This window comes from Egretta garzetta, unplaced genomic scaffold (assembly GCF_000687185.1).
Source record: "Egretta garzetta isolate BGI_Z169 unplaced genomic scaffold, ASM68718v1 scaffold170, whole genome shotgun sequence".
Classification (NCBI taxonomy): domain Eukaryota; kingdom Metazoa; phylum Chordata; class Aves; order Pelecaniformes; family Ardeidae; genus Egretta; species Egretta garzetta.
The window spans coordinates 1477929-1497588 of NW_009258380.1; the positions used below are offsets into that span (position 1 = coordinate 1477929).

The window sequence follows — 19660 nt, forward strand, 5'->3', positions numbered from 1 at the left end:
AAGCAGCTGCCTGAACTCCTCTCGCCACAAAGAGGCACATTTGCTATTTGCTATAAGCCCTCAGGCCAGCTGGGAGAGGGCAGGAGCACCAAGCCACCGCGTCGCGCAGAAGACTGAGCGATGGTGTGAGCAAGTAAGCGTTAGACCACCACGCTTCCCCCAGGCACACCACCGCAGCATGCAGCCTCTGTTACTGTGTGTGCTGAAGGCAAGACCTAGATGAGGAAAAAACGATGCAGGCTAACACAAATGTCTTGCTTTGTTTAAGCCTTACCATTCAAGCTATTTTAGGGATTATTTTTTGTTAACAGATGGATGCAAGGGTTTATTTTTATATATGTATTTATATACATTTATAAATACACTCAATATATATGTACTATATAAATAAATAAACTTGATTAAATAAATATATAAAAATGTATATTCTATAGATAATATACATACTATATAAATATAAATAAACCTGGGTAAATAGGTATAAAATATATACTCCCTATCTAATAAGTATGCTATATACATATAAGTATAAATAAATAAAATTTAATATACAAATATACATATATATATATGTATATTATATTTCTCTTCTGGAAACATGAGAGTCATTTAGCAACAGATGGAACTGCTGCAGATGATGTGTTACACCTTTCCAGAAAATGAAATTATTTAGATATAGTTTGCATGCATTTCATTCATACTGTTAACAAGAACCACCAGAATATCATCACATTTAATGACCTAAAAGTCTGGTGTCGTTTTGGCACTGATGCTTATTTCCTCTTGCCACCTAGTGGGTAGAGTAAGAAATACAAGGGAAAAAAGCCAGGCTAAGTTAACGTAAAAGAAATCCCACAGAAAACGTGGAGGAAAGCGTTTTATTTTCCTCCTCTGACAAGGTACACTGCTGCTTAGGTTTTAAATCTTCACCTATTAAAAAGAACAGGATAGCTCTCCAGGTGGTCTAATATGATTTTAAGGGCACATCAAACTTTAAAAGGTAACTTCTACGATTCTATAAACCTCAGTATTCTTGTGGAGAAAATCATAACCAGTCAAACCAAAGAGCAAAGAAAATGGTCACAAGTCAGGTATACTATTTTAAAGGGCAATTGTTGAAATGTTTAAATATTAGTTACCATTACAAAGCCTACAGTCAGATAACAGGACTTTCTCATTTTCTTCCCCAGCATGAATTAGTAAACACCAGGGTCTGAAATTTTCTTCCAATATTCATTTTTCCACGTGAACACAAAACACAACACACACACACACACAAAAAAAGAATTGTATTTACTGCGTTTCTGGGAATATTCACTGGAAGATGCCACAATATGCAGGAGGGTGCATCCGTCTCTGTCTTGCTGGTTGATCCTATCCTTCAAGTCCGGCCTCTGAGTCAGTAACCACCTGAAGAGATGGTTCTTTCCTGAAATGATCAAAAAAACCCCACTTGTTATAAATGGTAAACAGAGATACAGCAGAAACAGATCCTGTTTTTTCCCCTGTGGAGTGACAAGATGCATCTGTATGAAACCTTTTCCTGAACACAGGGAGACACGATGCTGCATTCTCACTGATGTGCAGCACGTGCAACTCTGAGATTGACTCACGGCTCTTTAGCACGTACAGAAACTGTTGCTGCACTCTGAGGTCGCAGGAAGAAATACTGCATTTTCGTCAAAGCTGATATAGTGAGGTTCTGAAAGACCTGCATCAATCACATTTTCACTTCAAATCACAGAAGAGAACAACCGTATTAGGTTTGTACCAGTATCAGGCACAGATGATCAAAGAGAGTGTTTCCAACATTCTTAAAACAGTGCCTTATCGGCAAATTTACACCTAGATGATCTGATCTCATTAGTTTAAAAAAAAAATACATTAAAAAAGCTCTAGCTGTCTCTGGTGAAGGCCAGCACTGTTTTATTTTAGCTGCGGGTGTCACTTACTTGCTTTGATACAGAGCCTGATAACAGCATGAAGCACGTACGCTCCAATGGTTTCAACTTTCGCCCCAATGGAGATCAGCCACTTGACTAACTCCGCTACTTCTTGCATCTTCTCACCGCGTCCATACAACTCAGAAGTCTGATAACAAAGAGAACAATTACAACGTGTTATTTTACATAGACAAAAGGCATTTCTTTTTTTAATCCTATTTCCTTGGGGTTTTATGACAAGAATCAGTGGAACAGTAGCAATCAAGCCATATCCACTGTAAAATGAAACACTTATTATATAAATAACAATTCCAGTAGATGCTCAAAACAAGTACTTTTCTCCTACGTGACGTTCAAGAATCTTGTCCTGCTCTGCAGATCACTGAACCTGAAGTTTATTTTTTAATACCTATTTCTGTATTTCTTCTCTGTAATTGACTGCAACTTTCTGCCTTACACTTGTCTATTAAATGTTACTCTATGTCAGTGCAAATATTGCTGTAACTGGATATTGTGCCTTTTAAGCCTGGATGAGGCAGCTTATGCAGGCAGTTACCCCAATGCCAGAAAAGGATGGAGAAATACTTGAAACTGGGAGAAGGGAGTTAATAGAACGGGGGAAGGAGGGGTAGGGAACTCAGGTAACCAGTCTTTTTACAGCTCAGGAACCCCATGGATGGAGAGCAGGGCAAAGCCCTACCATCGTGCAGCTCAGGAAGCATCTGGCATTATTAAGCCAACAATGATAATACGACTGCTGACACAAAGAAAAGGTGTTAAGCCTTAGGAGATGGATTTTTTGCCAGATAACTTCCCAGAAGGTGACTTGATAAAAGTATGGAACTTACAGGGAAGTTTACAGACCAAGACTGAAAGCACACAGCCTGAGCAGAAGGCGGCTGAACTGAAAAAGGATGTTCCAGCAAGGACTTAATGAACATGAAGCACAGTCTAGAAGGGGTACAGCAATATGGTGAACTCTGGAGGTGGGCAGAGGAAGCTCAGACAGAAATTGAGACAATATGCCAGAAGGATCAGAACATGACGGGGTGCTTGGAAACAGTGTTCAGACATAATTTCTCCAGTCATCTTTTTAAATAGCAGTCTTCACACATGCTTCCAACATCCACAAATAAATCTTTTTTTCTAACACCTCATGCCAAATTTTGACTGGCAAGAATTACTGTTTGTGCTGTTACAAAATCAAAATACAACAAATTACAGGGAGTATGTAGTGGCAGCAGGGGAAGTTTGAGTTGTCAGAAAGCCACATTTTCTAATTTTTGCAGAAGAGAAGCAGTGCTTCGGCATCTTTCATCTTGATTCTTTCAGTCTTCCACATGTACAACAAAGCCACTAGAATAGCTAAGACTGGTGGGGCCAATTCGGCAATGAAGGACATACTATTTTGCAAAGGCAACCCACTTTCATGCTCATCTCTCAATGAGGTACTTTGATTTGCTTGCCTAGGAAGGAAGATTTTTTGCTAAGACACCCTACATGTATCCTCTACGGCATTGCCATGCTTTACTGTCAGTGTGAGCGACACGTTCACTCCTTGCAGACTGCTTTGCTGCTGTGCCCCAGGCCAGGGTGCTGCTAAGAGCTGCAAATCATGGCCACGGGCACCTTTGCTTGGGAGCTGCTTTAATCTGAGGCTCTCGTGCCTCATCCCCACCACAGCCCTGCTTCTGCCTGGCCATGGGCCTGGCTGATCCAGGACCGAACCCTGACCCACCCTCCCTTCCCACAAAAAACTGAACAAAGACAGGAGGGATGAGGGCAGGTAGCATGAAGTCCCATATGGGCTACTCCGCTGGCACCAACACAGCTTTTCAGCTTCCCATGCTCTGCCAGGTGCACAAGAAGCTGTGAGGGGGCACAGCCAGGACAGTTGACCCCAACTGGCCAAGGGGGAATTCCATACCATATGACACGATGCTCAGTATATAAACTGGGGGGAGCTGGCCAGGGGGCTGCAATTACTGGTCAGGGACTGGTGAGGAATCGGTTGGCAGGTGGCAAGCGGTTGCATCACTTGTTTTTTCCCAGGTTTTGTTTCTCTCTCTCTCTCTCTCTCATTTTTTTCCTTTTAATTACTATTTTTATTATTATTATATTTCAATTATTAAACTGTTCTTATCTCAACCCATGAGTCGTCTTACTTTTGCTATCCCAATTCTCTCCCCCATCCCAACAGCGGGGGAAGGTGAGCAAGCGGCTTTGTGGTGCTTATTTGCTGGCTGTGGCTAAGCCGTGACAATGTGTAACCATATCTTTTAAAAGTAGGTTACATACAGCAGAACTATAGTTAATTAACTTACACACACAAAGAAATGGAAGAATAAAACCAAAAAAAATGCATACAGAGAAGAATTTTTTAATGGTCCGTAAGAAATGCTTTACTTAACTGCAGTGGAAACAGGCTGGGCATCCACTGTGCGGTAACAGACACATACGCTGTCAGATGCCTTTAGAAAGTTGGTATGTTACTGCTATGGACACGGGCTGTTCCTGCGCGGCAGAGCTGGTGAAGTCCCAGCAGCTCCTGGCTCACAGTCAGCCTCCGGTTACACCCTGACTCCCAAGGGGCCAGAAGCAATGGCTGCACACCCACCCCTTCATGCATTTGAAGTGTTTTGGCGGGATACCCGTGCACAAAGGCAGGGCAAGCAGCAGCAAGCCCTACGAGGCCAAGTGGGCAGAGCCTCTGGGGTGTACCAGGGCGCATGGCACGGCACATGCAGCCAGCAGCAGTCAGAGTATGCGTGAGCATGGCAGTTTATGACAGCTGGAAGATTTTGGTTTGCCCTGTCAGCATAGAAAGCTCTGGAGATTCTCAAAGGCTGCAGAGCATAAGGTATCACAAGATAAAGAAGAGAGCAAGTTCCAGAAGAGCAACAGAAAGATCAAATTCTGCTGTCTGTAGATGCCATCATCTCAGCGAAAGTCATTAGGAATTGTGGGTACTTGGTCTAAAACAACATGTCTCCATTTTGCCAAAATCCTCTAGGTCATTTGGAAAGTGTCAAAGCTGTTAGGATAAAAGTTGAGCAGTTGCTGCCTAGGTATAAAGCAACCTACCAAAACTCTGGGGCATTAAGGGAAGGGAAAATTCCAACGCTGCACCCAGCTCAACTCCCTGTAATCATACACAGCACCATGCAGCAGTCCAGAGACAGGCTAGCAAAGTATAATACTCTATCCCGGGGATATAAATTGTGCTGGTTGGAAAACATATCCAACTTAACTGATGTCAGACATTTTTCAGCATTAAATTCTCAGGTTGCAAGCATGACATGAATAGCTTGCTGTACTTGACAGAAAGATGATTTCTTTTGATCAAATTAAATGAATCATTAAATTACATACAGAAGTTATGCAAATCAAGGATTTTTTAACACTCAGATGAAAAGGGGCAAAATAGATGATTTAATATAATCATACAAAGTCCATGTATTATTTCCCATTTCATTCTTCTTTGATCTGTTTTAGCCTTGCACACAAGATGGAAAATCTCTCACTAAAGTTAGCAGGAATAAAAGAAATAGACACAAGAGAAAAAGAAGGATGCCACTTTACCTCAAAGAGATTCTTCAGTGATAACTGGTTGACTCTGAGATTGGTGGGCAACCCTTTCTTCTCGGCCAACAATAACAGACAAGACTGGGGAAAAAAAAACACATTAGTGATCTTACAAGCACACTTAGGAACTTTGTTTTTCTCTGCCTCATCAGATCTTGTAGGAAAGCAAACAACATTTCAGATCTTATTTTTAAGATCGTAACAGATTTCCCTTTCCATTTATCAACTGAATTAATGTAATATACAGTGGACTGTGGGAAGCTATCATTGATGAAAGTTCCCTCAGAAATAAAAACCATGTAGAAATGTCAGGCCCTAAAAGTCTCTCTAATACACCTTGGAAGTGACCCTTACCTTTAGGAATGGACTTTTACACTCATGGGGATGAGACTCCCCAGCTACACCAACACCCTGAGCAGAAAGCAAGAAATACATACTGTATCTTTTTCCATTTTCTCAGTTTCCCTAAAAGCTTTACCTTGCTCCTTGAAACCCCACGTAGCTTCATCAGAGGACAAGGGAAGAACTACAGACGTCATCTACCTGGACTTCTGTAAAGCCTTTGACACAGTCTCCCACAACATTCTTAGCTCTAAATTGGAGAGATACGGGTTTGGTGGATGGACTGTTGGATGGATAAGGAATTGGCTGGATGGCTGCATCCAAAGTTATAGTCAATGGCCCAGTGTCCAAGTGGAAACCAGTAACAAGTGGTGTCCCTCAAGAGTCTGTACTGGGATCAGGACTATTTAATATCTTCATCAATGACATAGACAGTGGGATTGCATGGTGCACGCAATCACTCAGCAAGTTTGCAGATGGCACCAAGCTGAATGATGCAGTTGATATGCTTGAGGGATGGGATGCCATCCAGGGAGACCTTGACAGACTCGAGGAGTGGGCCCATGTGAACCTCATGAAGTTCAACAAGGCCAAGTGCAAGGTCCTGCACCTGGGTCAGGGGAAGCACTCGTATCAATACAGGCTGGGGGATGAAGGGATTGAGAGCTGCCCTGCAGAGAAGGACTTGGGGATACTAGTGGATGAAAAATTTGGTATGTGCACTTCTAGCCCAGAAAGCCAATTGCATCCTGGGCTGCCTAAAAAGAAGCATGGCTAGCAGGTCAAGGGAGGTTACTCTCCCCCTCTACTCCACCCTGGTGAGACCCCCACCTGGAGCCCTGCATCCAGTTCTGGAGCCCTCAGCATAGGAAAGACATGGACCTGATGGAGCAGGTCCAGGCAAGGGCCACAAAAATGATCAGAGGGCTGGAGCACCTCTCCTATGAGGACAGAGAGATTTGGGGTTGCTCAGCCTGGAGGAGGCTCCAGGGAGACCTTATTGTAGCTTTTCAGTACTTAAAGGGGGCTCATAAGAGAGACCTTTTAACAAGGCCTGTAGCGACAGCACAACGGGCAAGGGTTTTAACCTGAATGAGTGTAGGTTTAAACTGGACATAAGGAAGACCTTTTTTTACGATACGGGTGGTGATACACTGGAACAGGTTGCCCAGAGAAGATGTGGATGCCCCATCATTGAAAGTGGTCAAGGTCAGGCTGGATGGGGTTTTAAGCAACCTGATTCAGTGAAAGATGTCCCTGCCCACGGCAGGGAGGTTGGATGGGCAATGTGGGGGTGCAGTCAGTCCATAGCAGTCCCTCTCTGTTGCTCCCTCCTCCTTATGCTTCTCCTCTGCTCCAGCATGGGTCCTCCATGGGCTGCAGTTCCCATCAGGAGCCTACTCCTGCACGATGTCTCCACAGGCCACCAGGGAATCCCTGCACCATGCCTGGAGTACCTCCTCCCCCTCCTTCCTCTCCTTCTCCAACCCTGGTGCTGGCAGGGCTGTTTCTCTCACTGTCTTCCCCTCGCTCTTGCCAGGCAACATGGTGCCCTTTCTTAAACACGCTTCCTCCACGGGGCCACCCTCTTGGCTGAGGGGCTCAGCTGTGCCCTGCAGTGGGTTGGCTGGAAGCAGCTGGAAATTTTTTAATACAGTCACCACAGAAAAGAGGTTTGAAACAATTTCAGGTGATTCGCCTTCTGATTTTTGTAAGTGATTGGGTTTTGTTTAATAATCGTGTACTTCGACTGAAGTGCTCCTTCATTTGTGGGTCTTTCACAGACAGCTTCCAAAGTCCAGCTTGTCATACAGAAGGAAAAGTAAATGGGACCACAAACAAACATGGTTTTCTCCCGTCTCTAATTTCTTTCAAGAATACTGACACCAGATGGCACCATAATTATAACAAAGACAACAGCAAGAGACAAGTGGGATTTCGAGTTCATTGTATCCCTTTGAAAAATTAATTTCAGGAATTATTTATCATTAAAAGTATTTTTCCAGTCTTAAAAATCAAGACGTTTAAAGCAGGGAACAATAAAGAGACTCCCTTTTTAGAAGGGGTCACATGGAGAGGACAAGGGGGAATGTACACAAGTTTCTCTTGGAGAGAGTCCGATTAGATGTGAGAGGGAAATTTTTCACAACAGAACAGTCAACCATTGGAATAATCTCCCCAGGGAAGCGGTTGACTCCACCACATTGGACACTTTTAAGACTCAGCTGGACAGGGTGCTGGACCATCTTGTCTAGACTGTGCTCTTACCTAGGAAGGTTGGACTAGGTGAATGAGGTCCCTTCCAACCTAGGATTCTATGATTCTATGAAATATCCATTGTTTTGGATTTTAAAGGCAACACAGGCTCACCATGCGGAGGTAACGCTTGAGTGCCTACCGCACAGCAGTACATAACACAGTTACAGACTTACCCGCCACTTCCCTTTCTGGGCCAACCTTTCTATCACTGCTTGCCAAATCAGTGCATCAAACCTTGAGCTGAAAATATAATCATGGGCAGGGGGAAAAGTTCGTGGAAAGACTCGTTCATCTGCAAGAATAAACAATCGAGAAAACTATTTAGTATACATAGCACTTTTAAAGTCGGGGTCTTAACTAAATTACGTCACTGCGAGGTGACAATTCTAGCACTGCTTAATAGCCAGAAGAATGCCAAATGGGGGCTTAAATATCTGTGGCCATCCAACTGATAGGGCACCTTGTTATCAGCAGCCAGTCTTCATTAAACAAAGGAAAAAAAAAATAAAAATAATCCTGGCCCTCAAGAAACTCCGCTGAGCCCCAAGACATTATGAACCTCATGGTGGTTCTTCCACTTGTGGATGAGCCCAGCTATGGATTCTGCTAAAGCTAATCAAGGTCCTTAACATGGGGCTACAAGTTCAGGTAAATGCAGCAGGGGCACAATCCGAAATCTCCTGGCACACCTGTAGGCTCCATCAGACAAAGCCTGTGAATTGGTCAAAAAAGCAAGTAGGTGAGGAGAGACTGAGGAGAGGCCAGGGAGCCATAGGGTGGACGTTGCTCAAAAAAACCCAGACAATTCCACAGAAAGGCCAAATTCCCACTTTTTTAATTGCTGCCCATTACTAGCTGAGGCAAAGTCCCTCCCACGGGAATACACTGCACTGTAAACTCAAGTTTAAGCTGAGTATCTTCAAATTATTTTCAAATATTCCTAGCTAAAAGAACAGCAGAGTGCTTTGGACAAAAATCACTAAAGCCTTAGGGGTATGGAGCTCCAAATCCCCAACCCTGTCTCCCTGACTCTAAATTTCAACCTTTCCTAACTATCCCACAATTGAGGTGTTCTTGCGAGACAACACGCTCCCCTGCACAGCGTTTTGGGGTCGTGGGCACCTGCTGTATACAAAACAGACCAAGTTCACCACATCCCTTTGATTAGGCCACTCAGCATATTCATAATGCTCAAACAGACCTGTGGCACTAAGGACCAAATGAATGATCTCACGAAGGACGCCCTATCAAGGACTCGTGTTGTCATCACTACTGAAAGGCCCTTAGAAAAATAAAGCTCATCATTTGAGTTTACCGTTGACACTTATGAAGATTGCTGCTACAAAATCAGCAACTTGAGCTCGATCTGCAGAAACGCTGAGGAGAATCAAACCTTTATGAAACATAGAAATTGCCTCAGAAGAGTCTGATAACATGATCAATGAGTGGCCAGCTCTATAATAAGCCTGAGGAAAAAGAGGAGAACAAAAAAGGCCATTGTTGGGAAAATATTCACAGATCTTTACTACAAAACATTTTTTTCCTAAATTCTCTAATTATGTTATAAAAATGACATGTAGTACTATTCTTACAGCTTCTTACACACAGATCCAAAAAAAGTGCAATAAACTTCCCTTGAAATTCACAATACGCTGACGTCATCACAGATACTATGAAAGTGTGATAAATCCTGGAATACAGAACTTGGAAGATAACTACAGGATGAAAGACATACTGTTAGTAACTATATTTTAACCTCCTCTGGTCAGGATTTTTTTTTTTCCCTCACAAGGTCCAAACAACTATGTTTATGTCCCCATGTCACTGCATTTTGCAGTATTTACCACAATGCATATATTCTTCAGCCAATGGCACCTGAACGTGTTTATATTCACCACTGAACTAGGTTATACGGGCTCAGAGTCACAGTGGAATCAGCTTGTTCAAACCAGATACCAGCATGCTGGAATACAGCGCAAGTTAAATTGATACTTGCATGCAATCTTACCATACTTAAATTAAATACCTTCTACTAAAGTCTCTGGGAGTCTGCAGTGGTTAGTCCAGAAGACTATTCATTGTACATAAAAGCCAACCCAAGCATATGCCTCCATATCATAAATACTGTGTTTGTATTTGAGTCAATGTGTACTTAGTCAATGTGTACTTAATCACACGTGTATGTGTAGCGTACTGTTCTGCCCACTAGAAATACAATACGACCTTGATCACCACGTACTGTACCCAGGAACTGTAGGTTTATTAACATGTGAAGAATACTCGGGCACACTGCCCAAAGCAGCCTTCAAAGCTAAGTCCCCATCCCAGACCTGACTGCTGTCAGCGACTGATGAATCTGCACGGTGGGCCAGGCTCTGTAAGACTGCAAGTGAACACACGAGCTGGTGAACCTCACCACGGATGGGATCTTGTGCAGCCTGACGTGGCCTGGCCAGAGACCTGGCCGGTACTGCAACATCCCCAGGTCTCCAGCATCACAAAGGCATGCAAGATTTTATTACTTGCTATCACCTTGTCTGGGATATCAATAAAATAGTTATCTTTCTTGAAAGCATTGGTGTCTCTCCTGGTGCAGCATCTCCTGGTGCAAAAGAGAGCTGCTTTGTTTTATTAAGAGTACTATTACAGTAGTAATTCGGATGCTCGCGTACAGAGTCAGACACCGATTCTGGAATTTTATGCTATATTTGATGCCATATTTGCTTTCTGGAGCATTCTGGAATTTTACGCTATATTTGCTTATCGCAGCTCAAAACCAAAAGACAACAAAAAGCAGACATTGACACCTGTTTTAAAAATTAAAGCATGCAAAAACTGCCATCTTAAAACATCTGAATACCTTAACATACTCCGGATCCCAGTGTAAGCTCTGGTAGGCTGAAAACACTGCTTCTCTCCATTTACCAAGATTGTACAAGGCAGTTGATTTGTTGCAGTGTAACACAGCTATGTCTCTGGAACACCTAAAAATACATTTTTAGCATAAAAGTTTATTCACTTATAAAAGGACGCATCGTACTTTACAGTTAGCAACAAGAAAAAAAAAAAAGAAAAAAAGTGTACATATCACCCACCTAACAAAATGAGAGATAAAAAATGGAGTTGTAGAAAATATAGATGATTTGAACATCAGCTATAAAATCTCTTCCTGACATCCTAAATGATACCTTAGTGGCACCCTTAGTGATATCCTGGTCTCTTCTGAAGTAGAAAGCCAACCCATTGGACTAATGCAGTATGAGGATTTAGAAAGAGTTTAGACCATCTCGACACACCGAGGTACGGCTCACTGAAAGCCAGTGGCCAAGAACGAGAGCAAACAGACACACAAATGGAAGCTGCTAGATGGAAAGCATGCCAAACACATTTTGGTCACCAAAACCCAAACTAAACGCATTTTACTGGATCACCGGTTGCTGGAGTCAACAGAATTATCCACATTCGCACCAGCTAAAAAACAAAGAGCTGTATTTTAGAGAACAGAGTATACTAAAGTATATAAAGCAACTGCTAGATCCAAGAGAGTTTCTGGGAAGAGCTGCACACAAATTACAGGATCCACGGGGTACCAGGGAGCCTGGAAAGCCTGACTTGCCTGCCCCTCAAACAAACAGTACGTGCCACGGAGCTGCACTCCTCATCTCCTTCCTATCTACTAATTTACACTCAAGACGTTTTTTTTTAGCTATGCTGCATGTGTCCAGAGCACACTTGCGTGCAAGCAAATCCTGACAAGGCATCCTATGGCACGGGGAAAGGAGATGCTCAGGAGCGGATCCCTGTGGCACCTCAAAGCCCCAATGCCTGCGAGGGGCAGGCGCTGGAGGTAGCCTGCTCGGCTCTGTCCTCCCTCGGTCCTGCTCCCTGCATATGCTCCAGACTTATTTTCCTACTTAGTCTAAATGGCTAATCGTCAAAATATATGAATGGCTGGTGTTAAATTAGGTTAACAGCAGTGTTCAATACACGGTAGTAATGAATATTTAACAGTTAACATAACACTCAACTATTTAAATCACTAACATTAGCAACTGATGTTAACCGATGAAAAGAAGCACTTAACATTTGGAAAGAAGTACCCAAAAGAACTGTTCTCCTGAAAAAATATTTTTTAACAAATCGGAGTACTAAGAAAGGACCAAATAACAAGAACAAAGTAACTTGCATGAATAATTTTAAAGATGACCAGATGACCCATGTTAACAACAGGCCATAGACATGACCAGTACATGGCAGAATCACAGCAAGATTAATTTGCAGCGTGTCAGCTAAGAAACAGAAGTAATTTAACAGAAATGACCATGGTTTATGGAAAATTAATTAAAGCTTTAATTACACTCATTTATAATTGATGCTTATACAAAAACACACAGATTGCAGTCCCTAGCTAATCTCCCATATATATGTCAGGAACAGCAATTCCTCTTTAATTATAAAACTGGTACACTAAAGACTGTGACAAAAGATACAGGAAAATCAGGTGTCAGGGCAAGAAATACAGTTCCGAGTTAACTGTGTAGTACTGCATGAATTTCAGACACGTCTTACGGTTTACATCTTGTAATTCAAGAATACTTACGGGACCCATTGCATTAAATAACCGAGCATATGTAGAGCTTGATCATACTTTCTGATGGCCAAAGAGTAATTTCCATTTTTAAAATCCTTGTTCCCAGCTTGTCTCATAAGCTGTGCATATTCCATGGGATCCATGCTAATTAAGAGGAGGAAAAAAAAATGAAAAAAAAAAATCAAACAGCAGCATTGATTTATGAGACACTTCTTTCCTTAAAATCCACTTAAAATTTCACCTTAGTTTTCACATATTTGAAAAGGAGGGCAAAAGAGCACATCTTTTTTTGTTTGCTGCAGCTGGAATAGTAAAATATAACTCAGGTGATAGCCTCATCTTTGCTGTTGATGCCTCAACTTCCCATCTATTTTTTAATCAAGCTCAGCTAACCAGATCTAGAAACCAGGACAGAATTTTTTTTCAGTTTCTCTCCTCAAGTCTTAAACCATATTTTTTAAATTAAGATTCCAAATTACTTAAATGTGTGCACACACACTAAACGTGGGAAGAAACATCCGAGAGAACAGAGTTCATATGCTTAAGAAATACAAGAAGCTGTACATCTCAATTAATTAAACACAAAACTCATTTACTTGCTTTTTATTTATAACTTTTTTGTCCAGCCTCTCTGGCTGGACATTCAACAATCCAATGTATATAAAACTGCATTGAAACTTGATGACTGCATGAAAATACTGTAACGTAAGTATATTAATACTGCCTGAGAACCCTGAATCAGATTTAAAAGTTATTAAAATCAATATAGCAAGCACCCAAAGAAAACAAAGGTTGAAAGAGGCATTGACCGCAACTGATCGAAAAAATATTTCATCATTAGAATTGTAAAATCGGGTTCATTACATAACACTAATCACATGGTCAAGCAGCTAGATAAAATAAACAAACACAAGAGGAAAACCAGCTACGTGTATGTTGAGAAATAGCACAACAAAATCACAGACAAGAGAACAACCCAGTGCAAAAGCCTTGTGTGGAATCATTCTTCACAGATGGATTTTATGATTAAAAGCCATTTCCATTACCTGCAAAAACCTGTGTGAATCTCACAGGCTTCAGTACACTATTAAGTAAGATTATTTCAGCAAAAAGGAATGCAGAGATTTACTTATTATCCAGGTATTAGCAGGCCCGGAACAAAACCAGTAACAATCTGCAACTCCACAACCTGCTAACACAATCCGCAAGATCTCTTCACAACAGAGCAAACTAGATGCTTTTAAGTACATGAACCTACAGACGAACCAAGAAATACCGCTGACGTATTTTTTCTATAGTATTCCTCACGATGAGCCAGGAAGGTTGGGAATCAGTACTGCACTGTGAAGATAAGAGGTACGAAGAGGCACGCTACGGACGGCACCGCGCCTCCCTCGTTCATCCACGCGCAAGAGGAGCTCGGCGGGACGACATCTGCACCAAGGGGAGAAGCAGCCCACAACCCTGAAGGGGCAACAGCGGAAGAACCAGGCACAACCGCAAAGCTCAGATCCAGACTGCTCCAGGCCGGCTGGGAAAAGGTCTGTCAGAAGTTACATCTTATTTAATTAAACAAAAAAAACACCCTGTGATGATGTCCGCTATCCAAACACCACCTCCCTAATTCCACGGAAGCACTGAGAATGGATTAAATTCCTGGCTATAAACTCAACTGAAGAAAAGTAGGTCCCATCTACATGGCGCGGGTACAACGACCAGTCATGCTAGAGGAGTAACTAGAACGTTTACCCTAGGCAAATTAAATCAGCACTTCATCGAGCAATGTGCATACAGTATATATTTTTAAAATACCTCTTATGCAGACAGCAAATCAAGTGTACTCATAGAGTATGCAGGACTTTTTTTTACACTGCACTGTATGAGCACTACTGAGGCAAAGAAAAGGAAAAAACAGAGCAACAGTGCAAAGAATAAAAAGGAAGTGCTAAAAGATGGTTCTACCTCGTATTTTCATAATTCTTTCATCTTTCAACTTTTTAGCATCAAAATGTTAGATAAATTACTTTCACCAAGAAAAATACCAAAACAATTGGACTACACAGGAGCTTCTTTGTGTAGGAATACACATGAACTGTGGTTTTCTAAATCACAGTTGAATTTCAAGCTTTTTCTTTTTTTCAAGCATGCTACGCTTCCACTGAAGATGAATTTTTTACCCAGAATTATATTTACCTTACTTTTCCTTGGAATCCACTTGAAGTACAATTGCAAATAAAAGGTATTTACAAGATGTTTAAAGGATCCTTTTTCCCACAATACAGCAAAAGACCCCCGATTGCAACATACATTTTAAAAAAGGACTTTCAAACATGTCCTGTGCTGAGAAATTTTGGAACTGAGCTCCCTGCTTCAGATCAGGAGGCGGCATCCCCTCCCTGCTCCAGGCAGCGAGATTTCCAGCAGAACACAAATTCCCATCCTTGTTTTCCAGCCACAACTCCAAACTGGAGGTGATTTAAGTAACTGGGATACCTGCTGCAGGGTTTAGCAACTACACCTGAGTTTGCAGACCCAAGAGATACACAAGCATGCAAAGCTGACATCTAAGTTAATGATTCAAAAGAATTGCTGTGCTGACTAGCGCAGCATGTCTTGCTATTGCCTAACAACTTCCTGAAGCATAAACAATTTTAACTCTAAACCAGTGGACTAACTGAAGGCTCATTATATAAAGTCTACTGAGCGTGGCGAGCATTAAATAAAAATGTTGTCTGTTACTCTGGCTTAACCAGCACAGGTAAAGGTCACAACTGCATCTGCATATAACTCATGAAAGATTTTGTCATGGCAAGTGCTGTGGGTTAACCCCGGTAGGCAGCTAAGTGCTCACTTCCCCCCCCTCAGTCCCAGTGGGATGGGGGAAGAGGAAAGGAAGAGTAAAAGCAAGAAAACTTGTGGGTCAAGACAAAAATTGTTTAATAAGCAAAAGAGAAGTGGAAGAAGGGAGAAGGAAAACAAAACAAGTGATGTGAAGGCAATCATTCACCACCTCCCACACATGGACAGATGCCCAGACAGTTCCTGAGCTAAGGATGGCTGATGTTCCTAAGCCCTCTTCCTCTCCCTTTTTATTGCTGAGCGTGACATAAGATGGCATGGACTATCCCTTCAGTCAAGTTTGGGTCATCTGCCCAGCTGCGTCCCCTCCCAAGCTCTCTTGCACCCCCAAGCTTTTCAGTGGTGGGGCCAGAGTGAGAAACAGAGAAGGCCCCAGTGCTATACAAACCCTGCTCAGCAACAGCTAAAAAAAAAAAATAGTTTGTTTTCAGTGTTGTTTTGGTCACAAATTTAAAACATGGCACCATACCAGCTACTATGAAGAAAAATAACTCTATCCCAGCCAGACACAGTAGAGTAACACAGGTTCCCCTCATAAAGTGGGGATTTCTCCTAAGCTATGGAGTCCATGAAACATGTAAATGTGCAGGGACACCCTAAGGTCTGGGAGACCCTTCCCAGTGCATTGTTGAGACCTTGTCCTTCAAAGAAAAAGACAACCCAGCAAAAAAAAAAACCCAGACAAGATGGTCTACTCTATTCATTTTTTTTTATGACTCCTCAGGCTACCAGCATGTCCGTGACAGCAAAATGAAGTGTATTAATTTCTACGCAAAGAATTAAAACAAAAGATTACACAGTTAAGTCAGAAACAATTGGCTCCAACCCCTACTGCTGCCAGTGGGCAAAATTCCCACTGACTTCACATGCTGCCAACTCTTATGTTATTGTGATGGTCGGTGTCCCACTGAACTGCTTCAGTCCGACTGTTCTCAGAAGCAGGGCAGTTTTTACAATGTGAAGTTTTGATTCCTCTCGCTTCAGCAGATAAGCTTGAAAACAGAACAGACTGCCCAGAAAACCCATTTGTCATTCGTGAAAAATGTTGTGTTCCTTATGCCAGCTATCAGTCTCAAGAGGCCAGCTCGTACTTTCTGAGCATCTGAAGTTGGCAACACTAAAAACTTTGTACATCCGAGAGTGAACCCAAGAAGTTGGTTTGTTCTGTCTGCATCTGGTTTACACGTCTTAAAAGAGAAACTCAGTGGCACCACTTATTCACAGAGAAAAAGTGGAAGGTCTACAGAGCCATGCTTTTAATTATTGTTGATACTGAAAGTTAAGCTTTGAGGTTCCCTTCCTATGGCATTACTCAGTGGTAGAATAATGTTTTTATTCTTGAGGCACAGTAGCTTTCCATAATGCAAGCAACAAATGAAGTACCAAGATCTGGGGAGCTCCGCATCTGAATTAAAATACTGGTGGAAAATAAGCATCCTTGTCATGGTTTAACCTGGCTGGCAACTAAGCACCACGCAGCCGCTCGCTCACTCCCCCCTCCCTCAGTGGGATGGGGGAGAGAATTGGGAAGGAAAAAAAAGGTTAGAGCCGTGGGCTGAGATAAGAACAGTTTAACAAGGGAAAATAATAATAATAGTAATAATGAGAATGGTAACAGAATATACAAAACGAACGATGCACAATGCAATTGCTCACCACCCACCGACCAATGCCCAGCTCAAAAAGTCCTTGAGTAGTCTGAGCACTACTTGGCAACAACTAAAAACATCAGTGTGTTATCAACATTCTTGTAGTACTAAATCCAAAACACTGCACTATGCTAGCTTCTATGAAGAGAATTAACTCTATCCCAGTCGAAACCAGGACAACCCTCCTATTTCCATGAAATCTGACTTCTAAAGACGGTGCATTCCTCATTCCTATTTAGCAGAGGAATAAATAATCCTTCCTTCTTCCCCCTTAAACTAACAGGCAGACATCACCAACTGGCAACAGGTAGGGAGAGAAAAAGCCCAACAACACATCTAAACTGTGGTTGAGTGACAATTAAATACATTTCATCACCATTCAAATAATTCATGTTTTCTCATCAGGAAACCTCCGGGTACTCATTAGCTTTTGCCCAACAAAACCACGCTGGCTCTGAGAGCATGGTGCCACCAAGAAGGAATTGCTGTGTCGCTCCGACCTGCTACAGCACAGGGACCCCTCCAGCCACGGGCCCACCACTGACACCATCCGTCCAGGCAGTCCTGCAGTCACCCAGCAAAAGGACACTGCATGTAGGTCTTCCGAATGACACACTCAGTATGCCCTGGTATAGATGTATGTGAATGTCAGGACAGGCCGAAGAAAAAGAGGAAAAATATAGGATGAGAAGGCTCTAGCAGGCTGTAACTTGAAGAGGCAATGTTCTGCCTGGTAGCCAGTTTTATTTGCTTTCCTGACAACAGCAGCTACCACAGACATATTGACAGAACACAGCCTCCTTTGAATGCATACAAGCATAACCCTGACAGTGAAAAGCAGAAAGAATGTACTTCTTCCAGGAGCTTTGTTTTTCCTTCGAATGCTGAAATGGTGAACAAAAAATCTTGAAATTGCTTGTACTTTCAGAAGAGGCCTTGGAGAAATGGCAGAGACAAAAATACAATTTCTGCAATCAGGATGAACGGGTTGTAACTGACCAGGCTACCATAAGTAGACACATGAGGAAATCTCCTGCAGAAGAGGGCAAAGAAGCTGAGATTTAGACATGGTCATCCCCATGGATCTGCTTAGTCTGGAAAACATCGTAGTAGTATTTGTGATTATCTAAACATTTTAATCAAATGTTCAGCCAGTATCTCATGAAGAATGTGTTCAGCCCTTGTAAAATATGTCAGCTCGTCTTGGAGAAGCTGGTCAACTCAAATGAAAAGCCTATCATTTAGATAGCTTCTCATTAGACATCCCTATCGTTAGGTATAGATTCAGACAGATAGGGATAGCCGATGATTAGATAGATTCTCACTCTGCTCTATGAAACAAACAAACAAAAGACATTTCTGTAACAAGTCACCTTGCCAGATTCATGCCAGAGTTTGGAAGTGCCAAAAGACCCTTTGCTCCCAGTAAGCGCCAGCGTTACTTTGAAAACAGATTCTAGAGCAAATTTGAAACAGAATAGGGCAAGCAGAGCAGCACAGTGGTAGCTTCTTATCGGTGTACGTTGCCCTGAACTTAGCACAAATTGGACCAGAAGAAATTTCTTTACTGCTTCTGCGCTCTACGGCCAGCCAGTGTCCTGTGCATCGCAGTACTCCAGAGGTGAGGACCGCATGAATCTCTGTAGCTGTGTTTGCCTCTAAAAGGACAAAGAAAACCATTTCCTAGGTAAATGAATAGAGAGAAAACTTTGTCAGGTTGTTTCGGTCTGAACTGGTGTCATGGTTTAACCCCAGCCACCAACTGGGCACCACACAACTGCTCGCTCACTGGCCCCCCAGTGGGAGGGGGGAGAAAATAGGAACAGTAAAAGTGAAGAAACTTGTGGGTTGAAATAAAAACAGTTTAATCATTCAAAAAAAATAAAATTAAATAATAATAACAATAATATTAATAACAAATTGTAATGAAGAGGAAAATAACAAAAGAAAGAGAGAAACAAAACCTGGAAAAACAAGAGATGCAACTGCTCACCACCCACTGACTGATGCCCAGCCAGTCCCCAAGCAGCGATCGCCACCCCCCAGCCAACTCTTCCCAGTTTATATACTGGGCATGATGTCATATGGTATGGAATATCCCTTTGGCCAGCTGGGGTCAGCTGTCCTGGCCGTGCTCCCTCCCAGCTTCTTGTGCACCTCCTCACTGGCACAGCATTGGAAGCTAGAAAGTCCTTGACTAGTATAAAGACTGCTTAGCAACAACTAAAGCATCAGTGTTACCAGATTATTCTCATGCTAAATCTGAAACATAGCACTATACCAGCTACCACTGTATTGGGTTTGCATGGCAAGGTTTTGGTAGCAGGGAGGGAGGGGGGCTATAGGGGTGGCTTCTGTGAGAAGCTGCCAGAAGCTTCCCCTGTGTCCGACAGAGCCAATGCCAGCCAGCTCCCAGGCCGACCCGCCACCGG

The 19660-nt window shown here is 42.5% G+C and overlaps 1 protein-coding gene across 1 annotated transcript in view; it reads right to left on the reverse strand.

Annotated features, from left to right (window-relative positions):
* The window catches only part of TRANK1 (tetratricopeptide repeat and ankyrin repeat containing 1), a 63118-nt gene that overhangs the window by 31832 nt on the left and 11626 nt on the right, over positions 1-19660 (reverse strand). Inside the window, exons 2-8 of the mRNA XM_035896586.1 lie at positions 12730-12864; positions 10990-11113; positions 9445-9595; positions 8303-8421; positions 5526-5609; positions 1953-2091; positions 1298-1429 (exon numbers count right to left, since the gene is read on the reverse strand). Coding sequence (XP_035752479.1) covers positions 1298-1429; positions 1953-2091; positions 5526-5609; positions 8303-8421; positions 9445-9595; positions 10990-11113; positions 12730-12864 — 884 coding nt within the window. The remainder of the gene's footprint in view (positions 1-1297; positions 1430-1952; positions 2092-5525; positions 5610-8302; positions 8422-9444; positions 9596-10989; positions 11114-12729; positions 12865-19660) is intronic.